This window comes from Scylla paramamosain, chromosome 24 (genome assembly GCF_035594125.1).
Source record: "Scylla paramamosain isolate STU-SP2022 chromosome 24, ASM3559412v1, whole genome shotgun sequence".
Lineage (NCBI taxonomy): Eukaryota > Metazoa > Arthropoda > Malacostraca > Decapoda > Portunidae > Scylla > Scylla paramamosain.
Window position 1 is genome coordinate 12,973,328 of NC_087174.1, and position 22,500 is coordinate 12,995,827.

Sequence of the window (22,500 nt, forward strand, 5' to 3'; positions counted from 1 at the left end):
AAGAGAGAGAAACGAAGAAGAAAAAGGAGGAGGAGGAGGAGGAGGAGGAGGAGAAGGAGAAGGAGGAGCAGGAGGACGACGACGACGACGACGACGACGACGAGAAAGAGAATGAACAAGAAAAATTACAAAATGAGAAGTACGAGAGGAGGAGAAGGAAGAGGAGGAGGAGGAGGAGGAGCAGGAGAAGGAAGAAGAGGAGGAAAAGGAAGAAGTGAAAGAAAAGGACTGACCACAAAAGGAGGAGACAGAAGAAAAATAAAAAAAAAATGAGAAGGACGAAGACAAACAGAAACAGGTGAAGGAGAAGAAGAAGAAAGACTGACTGACCACAGAGGGAGGAGAGCAGATAAGGAGGGGACATCTGGCACTGAGAGGTAAGCAGTGCCACCTCACCACCTCCTCCCCCTGCAGTATGACGCACAGTGACACCTATAACCAGCTCATGCCATCGCCACGCCCCTGACTCATGTTTCTGGCCCACTCTGCTGCTGACGAAGGTGGAGAAGGTAAAGAAGCAAGTATAATGAAGCCGAAAGGTAAGAAGGTAAGTCTATTATTATCACTTGTTGAAGGTTGAAAGAGTAGAGTGGATTTAAAAAGTATCATTTTCTCCTATTAACTCTTCTCTAAGAGCTTCTTTCTCTTCGCCGTAGTGTTGCATATCTTGCTATCTTCTCTCGCTATTTTCACGCTAACTGCTCTTCTGGTCTTTCTAACTACATGCTTCAATACACAAGGCTTTCTACTTTCTCTCGCCCCTATTCTGTCCACCTCTTTAATGCATGAGCTAACCACCATTCTCAATCTTTCATCCCTTTCACTGGTAAACTCTGGAACTCTCTGCCTGCTTCTGTATTTCCTCTTGCCTGCTACTTAAACTCTCAGAAGGGAGTTTCAAAACATTTCACATCGCAATGTAATTTTGGACTTAATTTCAAACCGTCTCCTTAAGTGAGTGGCACGTTCAGAGGGCCTTTTTTTCAGAGGTTTGTCGGCCCTTGCCAGAGCCACTCATACGTAAAAAGAAGGGCAGTGGACAGGTAAAGGAAAGGCAAAGGTAGGTAAGATGATAAGGTATTAATTAAGGTGAGGTGATAACTCTGATGGTATAATAAACTTGAAGATAAAAAGATAAAGCCTAGGATAGAATTACCTGTAAGTGACAAAGCGTAGGAGAAAAAGTATGATAAGTTAGTAAGGTGAGATTATTAACGTGAAGGTTTACTGAATCTGAAAGTAAAAACATAAGTGTGGGATAGAATTACCCGTAAGTGACGCTAAGTGTGAGGGAAATGGTAAGTAAGATAAGTTAGTGAAATAATTAACTTGAAGATAAGATGAAGTGACTCTGAGTGACCTGCAATATATTAAAGAATAAAGCAAAAGGTAAGGAAAAGTGGTAAGCTTAAGATGACAAGAAGCAAAGTACAGACGTGTGAAGTGCATTATAGAAGTGTAGTGAAGTACAGTAAGTAAGACCATGTATTCAAATATTTCATGAGAATATGTGGGCAAGAGATAAGAAGTAATAAGGTATTTAAAAGGTAAGTATTTAGAGGGCAATTGGAAAGTGGCACCTCAGTGGGCTTTTTTTCCTTGACCAGTGCCTCTCTTGCATAAAACAAAACAAAAAGGTAATGGAAAGTATTTAGAAGCTAACAGAAAGCAAACAACTAATGTGTAAAATGTATTGATGAATAAAATATACTGAGGAGGAGAAATTTATAGAGGCAAGGCAACACACACACACACACACACACACACACACACACACACACACACACACACACACACACACACACACACACACACCTGTCTACACCTGTCACGTGGCCCGCCAACCCAGCACCACTACCACCACCGCCATCACCATCACTACCACCACCTCCACCACCTAAGCCTCGCCAGCGGTATCGTGTTCCTCCTGACGAAGGCGTGACCGAGGACAGGACGAGACGAATCGCTTGTCTAATTAATACCACGAGGAGTTTATCTGCTTGCCTTTACTTTGTTTATCTTGCGCTGAACAGTGACAAGGGAAACCTGAGATGTTAAATTAGTGACTGAGGAGGAAAAAAAATAAATAAATAAAAGATAGAAATGTTTAGGCTAGAATAAAAAATAAGTGCAATAAGAAAATAAAGACAAGGCGAGCAGGAGTACTTAAAGAGGTGTGTATAAGTATAGAGATGTAAATAAAGATAGGAAAATATAGACAAGAAAGAAAAATTTAAACGAAATAATAAAAACATATATATATTTTAACGAAAAAACAAATATCAATAATAAAAAAATCAAACGCAAGTAAAAAAAGAAGAAAAAAAAATAGGAAAAAAACATGAGAGAGAGAGAGAGAGAGAGAGAGAGAGAGAGAGAGAGAGAGAGAGAGAGAGAGAGAGAGAGAGAGAGAGAGAAATAGCATCAAAGACACATGATAAAACCCAAGCAAGCTCTCGGGTTCGTTGGGAATTCCCCGGAAGGCTAAATAGAGACCTACCCTGCCATACCCTGTCTTACCCTGCCCTCCCTGCTTTCCCTGCCTTCTCTCACCCTTCCTGTCTTTCCTTGCCCTGCCCTGCCCTGTCTTCTGTCTTCCCCTGCCCACAACCAGTCCCTGTCCTGCCCTGCTTTATCCCTGCCATAATCCCTCCTGCCCTGTTTCCCTACCTTCTACCCTGTTCTGCCTTGCCTTGTCTTGCTTACTTTTCTCCCCTCCTATGCCTTCCTCCCTCTTTCCCTACCCTACCCTACCCTATCCAGTTCTACCCTACTCAGTCCTACCCAGCCAGCCCTGCCTTGCCATGTTCTGTTCTGCTCAATCGTATCTTCAACTGCCTTGTCTTATTTCTCCTTATTATGGCCCTTCCTGCCCAACCCAGCCATTCCCTTGCCTTGTCTTACGCTACTCTATTCACCCTTCCCCTGTTCTTTTTTTCCCTACCTTGCCATGCTCTATACTACCCTGCCGTAACCTCCCCTATGTTCCCCAGCCTTCCCCTGCTTCACCCTGCCTCATTCTGTCCTGTCTTCCTTTACCTTGCCCTTCCCTCCCTTCCCCTGCCTTCCCTCCCCTGCCAAGCTGTGTCCTGTCCTCCGTCAGTAGTAAAGGGTGGCACTTAAGTGTGTGTGATGGGAAGAAGAGGAGGAGGAAGAGGAAGAGGGAGAGAAGGAAGAGATGATGGACGTAGAAGAGGAAGAGGAAGAGAATGATGATGAAGAGATAAGTGAAGTGAACGTATGTATTAATAAAAGAAAGAAATAGAGTTTAAGAAAGAAAAAGCCGGAAGAGAGAGAGAGAGAGAGAGAGAGAGAGAGAGAGAGAGAGAGAGAGAGAGAGAGAGAGAGAGAGAGAGAGAGAGAGAGAGTTATAGCTATTTCCATCTCTACCATACCACTCCCTTCCCCCCATCGCCCAACCATCCCCCCTCCCCTATCACCACCCCCAGCCCTCCACGTCAAGCCTACACCCTGCCTCCCCTTCCGGCGCCTGTTCCGCCCACTTGCAGTCTGGGAGGGAAATGGAAAGGGAAAAACAGTGGGTAGTGTTTGTAGTAAAATCTTTTCCTCTTAAAGGAAGGAAGGAAAGGTAAGGAAGGCAAGGAAAACATGGGTAAATAAGAGAGAGAGAGAGAGAGAGAGAGAGAGAGAGAGAGAGAGAGAGAGAGAGAGAGAGAGAGAGAGTGTATGTGTGTGTGTGTGTTTATCTTACGTAAAAACTAACACATTGCCGAGTAAGAATAATATAAATAAGTAAGAAAAAGTAAAATAAAGAAAAAAAAGTTTGGGGGGAAAAAGTTAGGAAAAAAGTAACAGGTTGCCAAGTAAGAAAGAAAAAAGTAAATAAGCGAAGAAAATTATAAGGAAAAGTAAGCAATGAAGGAAAATGTATGGAAAATTAAATATGGAAGGAGAAATGTAGAAACAATGAATAAGGAAAGAAAATGTAAGAAAAGTAAGAAATAAAGAAAAAGTAAAGAAAATTAAGTAAGCAAGAATACAAATTAATAAACTCACAGCATCAGTCGAAACAAATGAGGGATGGAAAGCGTGTGTGAAAGAGAGAGAGAGAGAGAGAGAGAGAGAGAGAGAGAGAGAGAGAGAGAGAGAGAGAGAGAGAGAGAGAGAGAGAGAAACAATCACAACAATCAGTGGTACACGAGCCGAAAACAAACAAATAAATAAATAAATAAATAAATAAATAAATAAATAAATAAATAAATCAGAAAAAAAAAAATATATATATATATATATATATATATATATATATATATATATATATATATATATATATATATATATATATATATATATATATATACAAAAAAATAAATAAATAAACAAAAAAATTTCGGTACATCTGAGAAGGACTCGCGTTACGTCAAGTGCCTCGCGAACACAACATTATCGCGCCCACTGAGGTATAAATAGCGATGTTCAGGCCGCGAGGAGAGAAGGCACCCTGTTTACCTCACTACTACTACTACTACTACTACTACTACTGCTACTACTACTACTACTACTTATTGATCCTTCCTTTAATTATTTCCTTTCTATTTTTTTTTTTTTACTTCGTCTTGTTTCTCCTATTTCTATATTCCCTTCTTTTAGTTTCCTCTCCTTTACTTTTTGTTCCTTTTTCCTTCTTTTTTTTTTACGTGTGTTGTCTTTTTAGTCTATTTCTTTTCTCATTCTCCTTTTTTTATCTTTCTCCTCTTCTTTCTCTTTTTATTTCTGCATATTTTCCATGATTTTCCTCTCCGTATTCTTCTGTTCTCTCTCTCTCTCTCTCTCTCTCTCTCTCTCTCTCTCTCTCTCTCTCTCTCTCTCTCTCTCTCTCTCTCTCTTCCGCTTCCTCCTACTTCCCTCCCTTCTTCAACTTCCTTCTTCTTCTCCGTTTCTTTCTCTCTTTTTTTTTCTTGCTTCTTTTATTATCTGCCTTTTCCTATTTCTCTTCCTTATCACTTCCTCACCCCCGTCTCTCTCTCTCTCTCTCTCTCTCTCTCTCTCTCTCTCTCTCTCTCTCTCTCTCTCTCTCTCTCTCTCTCTCTCTCTGAGTTAACTAAAATTCTGAAGCTTTCCATCACCAACTAGCGTCGTAAGTTCCAGCGTGTGTGTGTGTGTGTGTGTGTGTGTGTGTGTGTGTGTGTGTGTGTAAGGCTGCCCGTGTCTCGCTTAAACGCGGCAGAGGCATTACACGAAGCGCGCAAAAACTGCACCCCGCGACCGGAAAGTGCTATTTCGATCTGGCGGAGGGAGTGGACGCAACACCCACCACGCGGAAGAACAAGACCGCCACGGAACCAACGCTCAGGAAGGAAACGCTGGCACACTTCCCTACTCCCGCCGCACTGACAGGGAGAGGCGAGGGGAGAGACATGGGGTTAGTAGTAGTAGTAGTAGTAGTAGTAGTAGTAGTAGTAGTAGTAGTAGTAGTAGTAGTAGTAGTAGTAGTAGTAGTAGTAGTAGTAGTAGTAGTAGTGGTAGTAGTAATGCAGTGAGGTGCTTAAGTTAAGTACTGCGGTCTGTTTCACAGTCATATTAAACAGTGAGTCTTTGGTAGGAAGGGTCTTTCAGTGCAGCGAGATATAGAATTAATATCATTTTTTTTTTTTTATGAATGAAAGGTTAGTGGCCGAGGGCAACCAGAATTTATATAGAAAAGGCCCACTGAAATGCCAGCCCCTAAAGAGAAAGAGCCAAAAGGATTAAAAAAAAGATTGGGAAGTGTCTTAAGAGTATAAGAGGACAGGAGGGGTGGAAACAGACAAGTATGTTTCATGAAGGGACTGCCACGTGAAAACTTAATGGCTTCTTGCAGCTTCCCTTACGTCATGCTCTTTTATGTTTGGCTGAGGCTCTAAAGTCCAAAGCAGGTTCCTGAGTTCTTGTATAATTTCACTGATTAGATGTTCTCCTTCAACTAAAGTGGCTTGATGCAAGTTTACACAAATTTACAGACAGGATGATAGGTGGGAATACGCAGACATGTTTTATACAGGGACTGATACGTGCAGCCTTGACGGTTCCCTGCAGCTTTCCTTGTCTTAAGTTCTGCAGCACAATTTTGAAAGACTAATAAGAAAATGAGTAAAAAGTTGCATAGTTAAACTGGCTTTGCTTTACAAGTGTCTTCAGCAGGTGAGGGGACACAGAGAGCAACAGTCAAGTGCCGCTTCCCTTTCAAGTACAGAAGTGTGGTGCATCTCGTCTCCCTCGTAAACTAAGACATTTTTCGCCGATTTCTTGATTTTTGCTAAGATCAGTTTTTTTTTTTTCCATCAAGACGCCCACTTGTTGGTAGAGTTCCCTTTGTCACGCCTTTTTATATCTTTATTCATTTTTTATATGTGTGACTCTGGCCAAGGGCAACAAAATGAACAAATAAAAGGCCCACTGAAGCTGCCAGTCCCTAAAGAGGACAGGCTGAAACTAAATCTAAAATAATATACATTGTCTTCAAACTGTGTAGGCTGTGACTGGTCTGAACTGCGTAGGCTGTGACTGGTCTGTGTGGGTTGTGACTGGTCTGTGTGGGTTGTGACTGGTCTGTGTGGATTGTGACTGGTCTGTGTGGATTGTGACTGGTCTGTGTGGGCTGTGACTGGTCTGTGTGGATTGTGACTGGTCTGAACTGCGTAGGCTGTGACTGGTCTGTGTGGGCTGTGACTGGTCTGTGTGGATTGTGACTGGTCTGAACTGTGTGGGCTGTGACTGGTCTGTGTGGGCTGTGACTGGTCTGAACTGTGTGGGCTGTGACTGGTCTGAACTGTGTGGGCTGTGACTGGTCTGTGTGGGCTGTGACTGGTCTGAACTGTGTGGGCTGTGACTGGTCTGAACTGTGTGGACTGTGACTGGTCTGTGTGGATTGTGACTGGTCTGAACTGTGTGGGCTGTGACTGGTCTGTGTGGGCTGTGACTGGTCTGTGTGGGCTGTGACTGGTCTGTGTGGACTGTGACTGTTCTGTGTGGGCTGTGACTGGTCTGTGTGGGCTGTGACTGGTCTGTGTGGGCTGTGACTGGTCTGTGTGGGCTGTGACTGGTCTGAACTGTGTGGGCTGTGACTGGTCTGTGTGGGCTGTGACTGGTCTGTGTGGATTGTGACTGGTCTGAACTGTGTGGGCTGTGACTGGTCTGTGTGGGCTGTGACTGGTCTGTGTGGGCTGTGACTGGTCTGTGTGGGCTGTGACTGGTCTGTGTGGACTGTGACTGGTCTGTGTGGACTGTGACTGTTCTGTGTGGGCTGTGACTGGTCTTTTTCGGCTGTGACTGGTCTGTGTGTGGGCTGTGACTGGTCTGTGTGGGCTGTGACTGGTCTGAACTGTGTGGGCTGTGACTGGTCTGAACTGTGTGGACTGTGACTGGTCTGTGTGGACTGTGACTGGTCTGTGTGGATTGTGACTGGTCTGAACTGTGTGGGCTGTGACTGGTCTGTGTGGGCTGTGACTGGTCTGTGTGGGTTGTGACTGGTCTGAACTGTGTGGCCTGTGACTGGTCTGTGTGGCCTGTGACTGGTCTGTGTGGGCTGTGACTGGTCTGTGTGGGTTGTGACTGGTCTGAACTGTGTGGGCTGTGACTGGTCTGAACTGTGTGGGCTGTGAGTGGTCTGAACCGTGTAGGCTGTGAGTGGTTTGAACTGTGTGGGCTGTGAGTGGTCTGAACCGTGTAGGCTGTGAGTGGTCTGAACTGTGTGGGCTGTGAGTGGTCTGAACTCCGCCGTGTCTTATCTGTTCTTGCATGAAATAACGATAATGTAAGTTTTCATCTTTATTTCCCGATAGGTAGAAAAGTTACTTACGAAACTTGTTTATAAAGGCAACGGTAGGAGGTAACAAGTAATAATAGGTAACAAGTATTAAGACATAATAACAAGCAACAATAAGTAATAACAGGTAAATATTCAACCCAGTACATGTTTCTCGGACAATGTAATGCGGCGTCCGTTTTCATAAGCACGTTCCGTTAAAATCCGCCAAAAAAACTCAAGCTGCAAACCTCCCTGGCAAACCTGTGCGTGTCTGGGTGGTGCACGCGTGTCAGGGAGTCCGTGCCCCGCGACACCATGCGGCGTGCTGGCGAGTACGTGCATTGTGTTTCCCCGCGCACTGTGAGAAGAGAATACAAGTAACTCTGCACGAAGGCCTCTTACCACTACGGGAGGAAGATGCTGCAGGGATGACGAAGGGTTGCTGGGGATGACAACACAAAACCTGACGATGAGGCGTTCCTGCGTCAGTAGTTCGCTGAGTCACTTCACAATCACCACCACTTCTGCACCAGCACAACACAGATCCTCTCCCACGTCACTCCCTGGTCACTGCCGCACTTCCCCAGGGGCGTGACACTCCCCTGGGGCGAAAACACTCCAAGAACCGCACTTTTTTCCAAGGGCGTCACTTTTTTCAGTCACCAAGCACTTCCTACAAGATTTCCTCTATCACAGGGCTTCACAACACCACTAACCCCCACACGGCCTTAGCAGGGACGCGCTAGGAGGAGGGCGTCGCGAAGCACATGGCGGGGGCTGGAGGACCCGGGCGGAGCGGCACCTCCGATGGGCAAGGCGCGGCACCTCGCACTCTCCAGCCACGGGTCACATGCCCTCACGCCCCGCCCAGCCCCGCCCCGCCCCGTCTGGCACCACCCCGCGCAGGTATACCCTCTCCCCTCTCCCCCTTTCTTACCTCTCTCTCCCCTCCCTTTATTCACACCCACACATGCCCCTCATATACCCTCTACCGTCTCTCCGTCTTTCTTCTCCTTCATCTCTTCTTTCTCCTGCATCCTCTTTCTCTTTTCTCTCTTCTCAGTCTTCGTCTCCTCTTCTTCCTCACATCTCTTTCTCCACCTCCTCCTTCTTCCATCTCCTCCCTCATCTTCTCTTCTTCTTCCTGTCTCCTCTTTCTCTTCTCTCTCTCTTCCTTCGTCGTCACTGTCACCTTCCTTCTCCTCCTTCATCTTCATCCCTTTCTCTTCTCTCTTCCTCTTCATCATCACTTATATTCTTCCCCCTACTATTATCTCCCACCTTCTCTCCTCCCCTTACCTATCTCCCATTTCCGCCTCCTTGTCCTTCCTCTTAAGCAGACATACCAACACCCCTCCTCCTCCTCCTCCTCCTCCTCCTCCTCCTCCTCCTCCTCCTCCTCCTCCTCCTCCTCCTTACACCTCCCACTCCTAATCTTCAGTCTTGCCGATACCAGATGTGTACACCATCACTCAATACTACCTACACACACACACACACACACACACACACACTCACACACACACACACACACACACACACACACACACACACACACACACACATGACACGTGAACATAAACACAAGCAAACACGTACACACACACACACACACACACACACACACACACACACACACACACACACACACACACACACACACACATATGACACGTGAACATAAACACAAGCAAACACACACACACACACACACACACACACACACACACACGCATTCACACACTCTCTCTCTCTCTCTCTCTCTCTCTCTCTCTCTCTCTCTCTCTCTCTCTCTCTCTCTCTCTCTCTCTCTCTCTCTCTCTCTCTCTCTCTCTCTCTAGTTCCACGAAGAAATAATTTTACACAACAGAAAGCAAAATTTACGACAACCTGTTGGCACCTTTAAATAATAATGATGATGACAATAATAATGATAATAATAATAATAATAATAATAATAATAATAATAATAATAATAATAATAATAATAATGATGATGATGATGATGATGATGATGATGATGATGATGATGATAACAACAACAACAACAACAACAACAACAACAACAACAACAACAACAACAACAACAACAACAGCAACAACAACAACAACAAAAACAGCAACAACAAAAAGGACAAGAAGAACAAGAACAAGAAAACAAGAACAGGAACAAGAAAAGAAAAAAGAAGAACAAAAACAAGAAGAAAGAGAAGAACATGAAGAACAAAACCAAGAGCAAGAACAAGAAGGACAAGAATAAAAGAAGAACAAGAGTAAGGATAAGAACAAGAACAAAGAAGGAAAGAAGAAGAAGAAGAAGAAGAAGAAGAAGAAGAAGAAGAAGAAGGAGAAGAAGAAGAAGAAGGCCTCCTCTACCACCTGAAGAAGCCCTGACGAAGACCCTCTCTCCTGACGAAGCCTAACACAAGTCAAGGTTTTCGTCACCCATACGAACGAAGCAAATATAGACACGTAAAATTAGACGCGTTCGTTTTATTTAACGGCAACGACTACAGCTACGGTGACGGTAGTGGTGGTGGTGGTGGTGGTGGTGGTAAGGTTGTGTGGATAAATAAATAGAGTGTTTGAGGTTGAGAGAGAGAGAGAGAGAGAGAGAGAGAGAGAGAGAGAGAGAGAGAGAGAGAGAGAGAGAGAGAGAGAGAGAGAGAGAGAGAGAGAGAGAGAGAGAGAGAGAGCAAGGAGGAAAGGAAGAGCAAAGGAAAGGGTGATGAAATAGAGGGAGAGAGAGGAGAGGAAGGAGGGAGAGAAAAAGGAAAGGAAGTGAGAGAGAGAGAGAGAGAGAGAGAGAGAGAGAGAGAGAGAGAGAGAGAGAGAGAGAGAGAGAGAGAGAGAGAGAGTCCAAAGTGATGGTGTTAACACGAGTCACCACCAACACCAACACCACCACTGTTCGACTCTTGACCAGCAGGGGCACAGGAAACGCAGGTAACAGTGCAGGTGTTTATTCACAGAAGGTGTGAACAGAAGGCCGGAGGTAGGTGATCTCTCGGCGCCAGGCCGCGCACTTCCACTTAACACTTATGACTGAAGCCTAGCTCGTTCACTCATACACGTATTCATGCCTCACACAAGTCTCGCTCATTCACTCGTTCACACAACTAGCTAACAACCACACACCTCCCCCGAGACATAAGGAAGATTCCTTATCTTTGTTATGGCTACCGTAACACATGAAACAAAGTTACAATGATTGAAGTACAGAAAACACGGTACATATACACAAAACAAACACAGCGTACAATGAACACGTACGACTAATCGTAGGTGCTACGGTGCCACCGCACCTGCAGTCGTCTCGGCTCCCTACGCTGTCGGCTGCTTCGACGCTCTGGTTGCTCTCGGCCACGGTGTACCCCGTTACCCTGATGCTCCGGGCTGCCGGGATGGTGGTGTTCCTCGTGACCCTGATGCCGAAGCGCTGCACCGCCATGAGCGGTGTGCTGCTCGACAGGAAGGGGAGCAAGAGGTCTGTGTGGGCGTAGGTGTCTTCTATTACGCCACATCACGCGACCGCTGCCCATCTTGATGAGGTAGTCTCTCCTTCGCCCAACAGCCACGATGACACCCAGGCGATCCCAGAGGCCTGTCGTGTGATCTTGAACGTCGACGTGGCCACCGAGGTGCAGGAGAGGAAGAGTACAGGCGGACGCGTCGTGGCGAAGTTTCGCTTTCTTCCTCAGTCGCTCTGCCTTGGCGTCGCACTCATCAGCAGCGCGCTGCCACTGCTGAGCGTATGAGCGATGATGAGCCGGGACACAGGACCTCATAGGATGACCGAAGAGGACTTGTGCTGGTGATCGCCCTTCCGCCCTCGGAGTGTTGCGCAGTTCCAGCAACCCGCGAGCGAACGCATCCTCGTCCAGGTGTCCCTGCTGTGTGGTCGTGAGGATCAGCTTCTTCACGGACTTGACCGCTGCCTCGGCGTGACCATTGGAGCGTGGATAATGAGGTGAAGATACACGATGCTCCACCCCCCATCGAGCCAGGAAGCGCCGTACCGATGAAGAAGTGAACTGCGGTCCACCGTCAGTCCTCAGGAGAACAGGCACGCCCGTGTCGGCGAACACACCCCGAAGGACACGAACGAGCTGATCAGCCGATGCTGGACGTGAGCATGCAGACACGTGAGGCCACCCAGACAAGCGATCTACATACACGAGGTATGTACGGCCTGCTGCGTGGAAGTAGTCTGCAGAAACTGACTCAAACACCCTGCTGGGTGTGTCCGTGTCCTGCCAGAGAGGTTCGTTGGCTTGGCTTGGTAGGAGTGGACGGCATAGTGAGCATCCAGAAACGACGTTCTCAACGTCTCTGTCCATACCAGGCCAGTACACCGTTTGTCGGGCCCGTCGCTTGGTGCGCTCCATCCCCTGATGACTGTCATGGAGTCGCTCTAGTGTTTCTCGGCGGAGGCTGTGAGGAATAAGAAGCCTCGGCCCGTAAACCACCAGGTCGTCGTCTACGGCCAGCAGACTGCGCACCGGCCAGTACGTACGCAAGCGGTGATCGAGGTCGTGGCAATGATCAGGAAGCCCTCGATGATGACGTTCTTGAGCAAGCAGTACTCCCCGTCTCTTGCTGCTGCGGCACGTACCATTTCCACAGTCTGATCCTGGAGTGGTGCTAAGCGGACGCCGTCCTCATTGGTGGCAGATAACGCTGAGATGACCGCTGAGTGGAGAGGGTCGAGGTCACCAGAAGTAGCAGCATCCTCTTCCTCCACTGGGTCCTGTACTGGAGCATCGTCTGTCAACTCGATGGCCATGGATCCACCAGCCATTGCACGTAAACCTTCCTTTGCTTCGAAGACGCTGGGAAAGGCCTTGATCACAGCAGCAGCGTGCCCCGCACGCTGCTGTGGCGTTGGGTCGTAGGAATGAGGCCAGCTGATCACTTCTGTGGGCGTAGATAGAGGTGGCTGCGAGGCGGTCGGGTACTTGATGGAGCTGGTGCCGGTGTGCTGTTCTTCCCTGCGTAGCGGTCGGATTTGAGCCGGAAAATCTTCGGGGAGGATTCCGAGAGCGATGGAATCGTACCAGCTAAGCAGCGCCCCTTCACCTCCTTCACCACGCTCACAACAGTCTCAGCTTCCCTGTCGCCCAGTTGCAAGTGCGACGAGAAAGTTCCTACACAGGTGAGGGGGTGATTACCGGCAGCATAAAGTCCATCACCATCAGCGGGCGCCAAGCTGGAGGGCGGGATTCCAAGGAGTGTTGCCGTGTCGAGGCCAATAACGGTCGTTTCGGCCCCAGAGTCAGGAGTCCACGTAATCTTGTCTCTTCCAGCGGGATGTGTGGCGGTAATGAGCACCTGGGGCGCAGGTCGTGCCGTCACCGTCTTTGTGTATACGCCTGATAAGAGCTGGTATACACTGGCACTGGCTCCCCGCCTCGGGCCTGCACCGCGATGAGGAGAGACAGTTGAGGAACTCCTCGAAGCTCCTCGTCGTTTCCTCACTGTCTGCTGACATACACTCGCAAAATGCCCTCTTTTCCCGCAGTTACGACACACTTTATCTATTGCCTGGCATCCCCTTTTGTCACTGCGACAATCTTTGCCACAACGATAACAGCCCGTGGGGCTTGAGCCCCAGAAACTGCCCTTCCTGTAGTTCGAGACAGCGTTCACACCATGGCTCGAAGAGTGAGAGCCGCCCCTTAGTACTGCACTACACTGGTTAGCGCTCTCTGATGCTCTGCAAATATCTATGGCGTTTTCAAGGGTGAGTTTCTTGTTTTCCAGCATGCGTTTCAGAGCCACTTCGTCTCGTGTCCCAACGACAATTCTGTCACGCAGCTGATGGTTTATGCACTGGTCGCAAAAGTCACAGAAATTGGCGATTTCCTTAACAGCACATAAAAAGTCGTCAAAACCTTCTTGCGTTTCTTGCACGCGGGAGTAGAAGTCTCTTCTATCCATGATGATGTTGCGCTGGCTTCGCAGGTACTCACACATTGCATCGAGGATGGTTCTTAACTCCGCGTCTCTCGGTAAGCTTATCCCGTAGCGAAGTGTACGGGTCCACTCGTCGTCTAGGACAGCAGCGAGTGCCGCCCTCTGCTCAGCCAGGGAGAGACAGTCTATCCTGGCGAGGGTTACGTATCCTTCAAACTTATGGCGCCACGTGTCGAACTCACGTAAAGATGCTGACGCCGTTAAGTGAGGAATGATGGTGGCGGACGTCGGGAACCTCGCGCCCTGGGTAGACGTGCTGCGGGCTGTGGTTTCGCCTTCATTGCTCGCCGTGGTGCGACTGGGAGCTTGTGTCCCCACTCTCTCCAGCAGCTGGGTTAAACGCTCCTCGCGAGCCTGACTCTGCTCCGACTGTCGCGCTAGCAGAGCCTGACTCTGCTCCGACTGTCGCGCTAGCAGGGCAGCCAGCGCCTCCAACTGCTTCTCCATTCTGCGCCGTACCCACTGCAGCCTTGTCCTGATCCTACTCACTGCGCCATGTTCGACTCTTGACCAGCAGGGGCACAGGAAACGCAGGTAACAGTGCAGGTGTTTATTCACAGAAGGTGTGAACAGAAGGCCGGAGGTAGGTGATCTCTCGGCGCCAGGCCGCGCACTTCCACTTAACACTTATGACTGAAGCCTAGCTCGTTCACTCATACACGTATTCATGCCTCACACAAGTCTCGCTCATTCACTCGTTCACACAACTAGCTAACAACCACACAACCACCACCACCACCACCACCATCACTACCGTCACCACCACCTCCACTTCTGGCTTCCTCCATCTCCTGCACCGTCTCATTTCTCCACTTCCTTCTCTCCCTCTCTCCCTTTCCCTCCTCCACCCTGGCTTCTCCCTCCCCGTCTTGCCTCCCTCACTCCCTCCCCGTTCTTTCCTCCCCTTACCACAGTCTCTCTCTGTTTACTGCGTCTTTTTTCCCCTCCAGCACGTGTTTCCCTCTTGTTTCTCCCTCTCTCTCTCTCTCTCTCTCTCTCCTCTTTTATCTTATTTATTTTTCCTCTTCCGTTTCTATTCATTTTGCACCTTCTCTCTTTTTACTTCACTCTTAAGTCTCCACACATGACTTATTTCTTCTTTTTTTCACTTTTCTCTTATAGGAAAGCAGGCAAAGAGGAACAATATTGCAGGGGGAGGCAGTTTACTTACTCATGGCAACTTTCCTCCTGCCTTTGACTTGAACTGTTTCGATAGGAAGGTTTCAAGACATTTCTCTAATTCTCGATAATCATTTTGAGACTACGGCACACTCTGTAGGGACTGGGAATTTCATGTTTTTTGTTGTTGTTGTTGTTGTTGTTGTTGTTGTTGTTGTTGTTGTTGTTGTTGCCCTAAGCCTGAGTCCTTGAAAATCCGAAATCTAATTATTTTTCTCTTTTTCACTTTATATTCCTCCTTTCTTTGTAATTTTCCTATTTATCACCATCTCTCTCTCTCTCTCTCTCTCTCTCTCTCTCTCTCTCTCTCTCTCTCTCTCTCTCTCTCTCTCTCTCTCTCTCTCTCTCTCTCTCTCCTTCTTTTCCTGAACCTAAGAGTTTCCATCATTTCATTCTATCTCCCTTTCTTAAACTATTCCTTTCTTTATTACAGTATTTTAAGTATTTACCTACACCTCTCCTTCCATCTCTACCCCCTCCACTACCCAACATTCTCTCTCTCTCTCTCTCTCTCTCTCTCTCTCTCTCTCTCTCTCTCTCTCTCTCTCTCTCTCTCTCTCTCTCTACCGCCCACCTCGCCACCCTCACTGTTCTTCGTGGTTAATCGCAACAAAAAGTACAAGAGTAACATTTTTCAGCATCCCGTGTCTTGCCTCCCTCGTGCCGCGCGCCACGAGCTTGCTTTGTTAGTAAATATTGAAGTGTGTTGAATTTTTTCTTCTTGTCTGTCAGTGAGTGTGTGTGAAGGTGTGCGGCGGGCTATCTCTGTGTGCGGCTCTCTCTCTCTCTCTCTCTCTCTCTCTCTCTCTCTCTCTCTCTCTCTCTCTCTCTCTCTCTCTCTCTCTCTCTCTCTCTAAGTGTTGTTTGGGAAGTCTAATAATAATCTAATCAGTCGGAAAGAAGTAAAATATAAAAAATAAAACGCGACCAAGCATATTTAAGTCTTTTTTGTCTCTCGTGTATGTGTTCTGTTTCATTCTGTAGTATAACTGGCCAGTAAATATTTATCTACCTATCCATCTATCCGTCTATCTACTTATTTACCTATCTATCCAACTGCCCAACTCTCAATCTCTTCAAGTTTCTGACAATGGTTTCTGATTCTGTTTGGGAACCGGCGCCTCAGTGGGCCTTTTAATTTTGTTGTTTCTGGCCGGTGTCCCTCCTACATTAAAAGAAAAAAAAAAGGAAAAATCTATCAATCCATCAATCTATCCATCTCCCTACCCGTTCATCTGCCTCCCCAAGACTCACCTGAAGCTGGGCACGAGAGGGTCCGTCAGTCTCTCCTTGAGCAGCTTGCCGAGACGCACGTTCCTGCCGATCTCACGCAGCAGACGGTCCCGGCAGGAGAGGAGGGAGCGCATGTCGCCGTCCCCTGTCAGGCAACCACGCCCCGCCACGCGCTCCACCACGCCCGCACAGAGGCGGTCCAGGCGCTCCAGATGCTGTGGGAGGCCACGGCGTGAGCAGGAGGAGGAGGAGGAGGAGGAGGAGAAATATAAAAGAATATAAATATAAAAGCTTCAGACTCCTTTCGTACGATATATTCTCATCCCTTGCATGCTTTTAGTCTTTCTCCTTTGTACTGATTCTAACAGACATATCCTTCCTGTCATATGTGGACCAGAGATGAACGGCATAAGCTGGATGAGGTATGACCAGTGCCAAATTTAACTCATATATTACTTCGGGACTTCTACTTTTAACTCTCCTAAAGATGAGCCTTAAAGGCCCATTCACACACATCAGTGACGTATCAATTCCGTGTCAGTTCAGTGTCAATTAAATCTGTGATGCTTCAGTGACGTCTGTTCACACATCAGTGCTGCGTCAGTGATTTCCCAGATGGCAAAGTTTTCAGACGTTGAATTGACAATGGTTGCCATAATTCTTGATGAAGAGGAAGAGGCGGAGCATAAGCTGAAGAAAAAGAAAGTGGGTACCTGAGGCGTGGTAGAAAGAAAGTGCATTCATCATGCACAGCACTCGTCCGGCGTCCGTGAAACACTGAAGGAAATCGTGGCGACGATATATTTTTTTTACACGGAACAGAGACGGAACCGACACGGAGACTCAAAACACGGAACGGCGCTGGACACGTGTGAACGCATCAGCCGAATTCAAAGTGAAGATTATTTTTTTTCTTTTTTCACTGACAGTGAAGCACTGAGCGGTCACGGAACTGATACGTCACTGATGTACTCGTATGTGTGAATGGGCCTTAATGCATTCGGATCAGTGCCACTTAGCCCTGCAAGCGGCGCGACATGAACCTAACTTAACCCACCCAGTAACGCCCCTACACAAGTGATGAGATGTTACTAAAAATTTCTTCATTCAGCACTGGGAAAGCACGTGTCAGACCTCAACATAACACACAAGAGAAAAGTGAAGAAGACGACCTAAGAAGCGAGACAAAGCGGAACAGGTCACACGAAGAACAAGAACAAGAATAGGTGCCTAGACTCTTAAACCTCCCTTCAACCTAACCTAACCGAACCTTACCCTCTAACTGTCTTCAGCCTCTCTCTCATCGCCGCAGTGTTCCATCTCTTGCTATCTTCTGCCGCTACTTTCACGCTAACTACTCTTCTGATCTTACTAAATGTATGCCTCCCCTCCCACGGTTCGCTGCACAAAATTTTCTCCTTCCTATCACCCTTATTCTGCCCAACTCTAATGCAAGAGTTAACCAGTATTCTCAATCATGACTTTTCTTTTTTCTGATAAACTCTGAAACTCCCTGCCTGCTTCCGTATTTCCTCCGTTCTATGACTTGAACTCTTTCAAGAGGGAGGTTTCAATTTCAAGACACTTATGCTCTAAATCTGGATAACCCTTTTGAAACTGCTTTTGGGACTGGCATATTTTTTATTTTTTTTTTTTCATTTTTATTTTATCTATTTATTTATTTTTATTTTTTTTATTTATTTATTTATTTTATTTATTTATTCTTTTTTTTCCCCCCTGTTACATCTTCCAGCTGTTCCCATAAGGGGTCGCCACAGCGGATCACCCTTCTTCAACACACTCGGTCTTCTGCGCCCTCCTCTGTCACACCCACCACTTGTGTGTCTTCTTTCACTGCAACTATGAATTTCCTCTTTTGTCTCCAGTGCCCTTCTCACATAAAAAAGAAAAAAAAAAATCCCGCCAACACCCTCACCTGCTCCATGGTCCTGAAGAAGACCCCCGCCACTCTCAGCCTCGTCAGCTGCTCCTGGGACCCCTGCACAAACATCTTCCACACTTTCTCCAGGTCGTCCACTAAGTTACGACTCTCGCACAGCACAGACCCGCCCGCAGACTTCTCCACCAGCAGGGCGGCGCGCGCTGACTCATAGCCGTACTCGAAGGTCCCCGCCGCTGTGTCCTGAAGGAGGAGTGAGGTGGTGAGGAGAGTGTAGTGGTGATGGTGGTGGTGCTGGTAGGGTGTCTTGAGTTTGGTGTTGATGTGATGTGATGTGATGTGAGAGAGAGAGAGAGAGAGAGAGAGAGAGAGAGAGAGAGAGAGAGAGAGAGAGAGAGAGAGAGAGAGAGAGAGAGAGAGAGAGAGAGAGAGAGAGAGAGAGAGAGAGAAGAAAGACAGACAAGCAAACAAAAGACAGACAGACAGACAGACAGACAGACAGACAGACAGACAGACAGACAGACAGACAGACAGACAGACAGACAGACACAGACAGATAGACAGACAGACAGGCAGACAGACAAAGACAAAAGACAAACAGACGCAGACAGACAGACAGACAGACACAGACAGATAAACAAAAAAAGACAAACAGACGCAGACAGACAGAGACAAAGACAAAGAAACACAGACACATAATATTATAGCAAAGAGAAAGAAACAATAACTCACACACTATATACCTAAAGTCACACACACACACACACACACACACACACACACACACACACACACACACACACACACACACACACACACACACACACACACACACACAAACCTGGAACTGCTGGTGCTCTGCCTTGAGTCTGCGTATCTCATCTGAGGACCTGCCCACGTGGGAGTGAGCCTTGATCAGCGCCTCCAGCAGCGCCCGCAGCCACCGATGTGCCTGCGGCGGGAGGAGGGTGAGAGCAGGCAGGGAGATACAGGGACACGCAGCGTTATAATGTACGTGTCTCAAGGGCATTAGGGAGGTATAGTGGAGCAAGGGAACAATTCAATATTTCACGTTAATAATAGTGATGATAATGGTGATAATGGTGAGACTGAGTGGTAATAATGATGACAACAATGAAAATAATTTATGATAATGACGATGAAGATGAAAATTACTTATTATAATGTCATTACAATGATAATAATGATGAAAACAGGTGATAATGATTACGATAAAGATGAAAATATATTATAATACTAATAATAATGATAATGACAAAATAAAAACTCCCATCATCACCACCACCACCACCACCACCACCACCACCACCACCACCGCCTCCGCCACACACCTGCCTCACATCCCTCTGGCAGGTGAGCAGCTGGATGTTCTGCTGGAGGCGCAGTTTGTGGAGGTCTGCCTGGCGCGCCGCCCTGCAATAGTGCTCTTGCTGCGCCGTCAGGAGGGCGTGCACGTGGTTCAGCTCCGCCGTGTAGTCTGGCGTGATGTCCCGACCAGAGAGGTCCTTCACGCCCACCGTCAGCAGGTCCAGCAGCTTCTCCCCCGCCCGCGTGCCCTCCGAGGCGAGGTAGTCTGGGGGCGTGAGGCAGTGTAGACAGTAGTGTAGGCGGCGAGGTATTGGAGTGTTTGGAGAAGTGATCCTTTTACTGCTGTGGTCATCCTTTGCTAACACTCAACAAAACTGTTAACAATAGTAAAGCATGTCAAAGGAAAGAGATATTGAGAGAATAGGTTTTCTTCTTCTTCTTCTTCTTCATCATCATCTTCTTTTCTTCTTCTTCTTTTCTAGGTTGGAGAACTAATCAAAAAACTGTTGTACGAAAGGAATTTAATAAGTTATGATTCAGGTAGAAATATGTGTCGCAGTGAAAGGATTAAGAGTGAGGTGCTACAGAGAGGAGTGTTGAGAGTGAGTGCGGCATTAGAGGGAGAAATGTTAGGAGGCATTAGAATGTTAGAAGGCATTAGAGAGAGGTTTGTAGGGAGTGAGACATCAGAGACAGGAATATTAGGAGTGAGGTGTTATAGAGAGGAATATAGGGAGAAACCATTACAGAGTGTAGGGAGTGAGCCATTAGAGAGGAATGCATGGAATGAGGCAGGAGTGAGGAAGGAGTGAAACTATGACAGGGAATGTAGGAACGAGACATGACAGAAAGGGCTGAATGAAGGAATGAGCTTTAAAAGAGACATTAAGGCGTGAGGGATCAATAGCAAACAGTGGAGATACGACAAGGAAAAGATAGAAGGGAGACTCAAAGAACATCGTGAAGGAAGGAAAGGAGAACACATGTGGTCTGATTCTGCCCAATGAACTTGTCTAGCGTGGTGCAAGCTGTCTGGTCTAGTTCTTCTCCTCACTGGCAAACCTAAACCTCTTCTCTGTGTCAAGATGAAGAGAGAAAGAAAGAGTGACGATAAGAAATGAAGAACAATGGAGATTTCTAGCACTGGGCCTCCTCTCCATTCCAGGCAAGTAGAATACCCAAGGTTCCTCCATAACCTTATTTTTTTTTTTTTTTTATAATGCTAAAAATACGCCGAAAAAAATGAAGACACGAAAAAGGAAGAGACCAGATGGAGGAGATAGTGGAGCCTGAATTACACGACAGGAGAGGTAGTGAAGAGACGTGGGAATTATAATAGGAGACGAGAAATAAGTGGAGATTAGCAAGATGATTTTCTTCTACAATGTTGAGAGGTGTAGAAGAGATGTGGAAATACGAAAGAAGAGACCAGACATATACAGATGAGAAACTCCCCTGCAGGAAACACCAAGGCTATCCTGAACCACGACTCACCAATAGCCTCCTTCCTGGCGGTGAGTTCCCTGAGGGTCTTCTTGAGCGGCTCCACGTCGTCAGTCTGCGGCAGCCAGCGGTGGGGCTGCAGCAGGATGTGGCACCGCTCCTCCATCTGGTGGGCGATGCGGTGGAACCTGACGGAGGCCAGGATGAGCGTGCGGCGGCGGTCCAAACGAGACGCGAAGGTCCTGCAGGAGGGAGAGAGCGTGAGGTGTGAGGAGACCGAGGGGAGGACGCGACGGGGCTGATAACGTAAAGAAGGACCAGAAAAGGACTTCAAAACGTCCTGCGTGAGGGAAAAGGCGATAGAAGGCTGGGGAGGAGGAGATCGAGGGGAAAACAGAGTGAGACGGAGGGACTGAATTACGGTAGAGCTGCAAAGGATGGGAGTCGCAAGTGGAAGATGCAAGGAACAGAAATAACTGGAGAAGACTCGTACATGACAACAACCCCTCGCTCTAGTGAAAAGAAAAAAGGAGAAGAAAAAAAAAGACAGGAATAGCAAAAAGTCCACGTCAACCCAGTGAAAGGAGATGGCGTGAGGGCGAGGCAGGAGGTACCTGACGAGGGTGTCGGTGTAGTCCTTGAGGGAGCGCAGGTCGGTGGTGGTGGTGCGGTGGTCTGCCAGGGCGCGCAGGTCCCCGTCGCCGCGGTCCAGGGCGTCCTCCACCCTGTACCGCAGCCCCGCCCACCGCCCGTACGTCTCCTGAGGAAGGGAAGGCGTGAACGTAACATAGGGAAGCACTGAGGACCGTGATGGATTGTGTCTGACGTCATAAGCCACAGTTCTTCACGATCGCTTCTTTACTAAATAACTAAAACTATACACTCGTTTTCCTGTTCTCTTTTAAGTTCTCGTAAGTCTAAATTAACTTCAGCTAACCCGTTCTGTAACTGGGGACAAGACAAGGGAGGATGTTATAACACTACAAAGGGCAAGACAACAGCGCTCCCTTACCAGACACTTACACTACAGAGGACGAGACAAGACAAGACACAACACCCAACACTTACCTTACAAGAGACACTTACACTACAGAGGACGAGACAAGACAAGACACAACACCCAACACTTACCTTACAAGAGACACTTACACTACAGAGGACAAGACAAGACAAGACAAGACAAGAGCGCTCGCTTACCCGACACTTGAGCTCGATGGCCTCGTGTTCCCGCAGCAGCGCCTCCGCCTGGTCCGTGGTGTTGCCGATGCTCGTCTCCGCCAGCAGTGTCTGCCCAGCCGACACCAGCCACTTCCCTATGTCATTCATCTCCGTCTCCAGCTCCCGCACCTGCAGGCACACCACCGTCAGCGCCTCCCTCGCCACACCACCACGCTTCTTACTCAGGTTTGTATGGTGCACTTTCTACGTCACAAGGGAAGGTTTAGATGCACTGTACTGCACCCGACACCGTTGCCTGGGTTACTGAGATACGGGCAGTGAGGCACAAAGGCACGGAGGGAATCTAAGGAAGGAGACAGGGAGATAGGGAGATAGGGAGGGTGGGAGGGGGAAGGGGGGGATGGAGGGAGGGGAGGAGGATGGAGAGATCTGCGTGTGTGTAAGTGTGTGTGTCTGTCTGTCTATTAATAGATTCTAAGATATCAATTAATAGCCTTTTTCTCGTGTTATGAGA

General features: G+C 47.6%; 2 protein-coding genes across 2 annotated transcripts in view; both read right to left on the reverse strand.

Moving 5' to 3' along the window:
- LOC135112504 (serine-rich adhesin for platelets-like) overlaps positions 1-9,057 on the reverse strand; it is a gene marked incomplete at its 3' end in the record, with an annotated part of 10,746 nt that extends 1,689 nt beyond the window's left edge. Inside the window, exons 1-6 of the mRNA XM_064026919.1 lie at positions 9,047-9,057; positions 8,769-8,946; positions 8,278-8,349; positions 8,084-8,189; positions 6,466-7,656; positions 331-408 (exon numbers count right to left, since the gene is read on the reverse strand). Of these exons, the coding sequence (XP_063882989.1) occupies positions 331-408; positions 6,466-7,656; positions 8,084-8,189; positions 8,278-8,349; positions 8,769-8,946; positions 9,047-9,057 (1,636 nt within the window). The remainder of the gene's footprint in view (positions 1-330; positions 409-6,465; positions 7,657-8,083; positions 8,190-8,277; positions 8,350-8,768; positions 8,947-9,046) is intronic.
- LOC135112522 (mucin-5AC-like) overlaps positions 1-22,500 on the reverse strand; it is a 96,109-nt gene that overhangs the window by 29,836 nt on the left and 43,773 nt on the right. The window contains exons 7-13 of the mRNA XM_064026937.1: positions 22,005-22,154; positions 21,422-21,567; positions 20,859-21,049; positions 19,388-19,629; positions 18,877-18,987; positions 18,072-18,278; positions 16,157-16,350 (exon numbers count right to left, since the gene is read on the reverse strand). Of these exons, the coding sequence (XP_063883007.1) occupies positions 16,157-16,350; positions 18,072-18,278; positions 18,877-18,987; positions 19,388-19,629; positions 20,859-21,049; positions 21,422-21,567; positions 22,005-22,154 (1,241 nt within the window). The remainder of the gene's footprint in view (positions 1-16,156; positions 16,351-18,071; positions 18,279-18,876; positions 18,988-19,387; positions 19,630-20,858; positions 21,050-21,421; positions 21,568-22,004; positions 22,155-22,500) is intronic.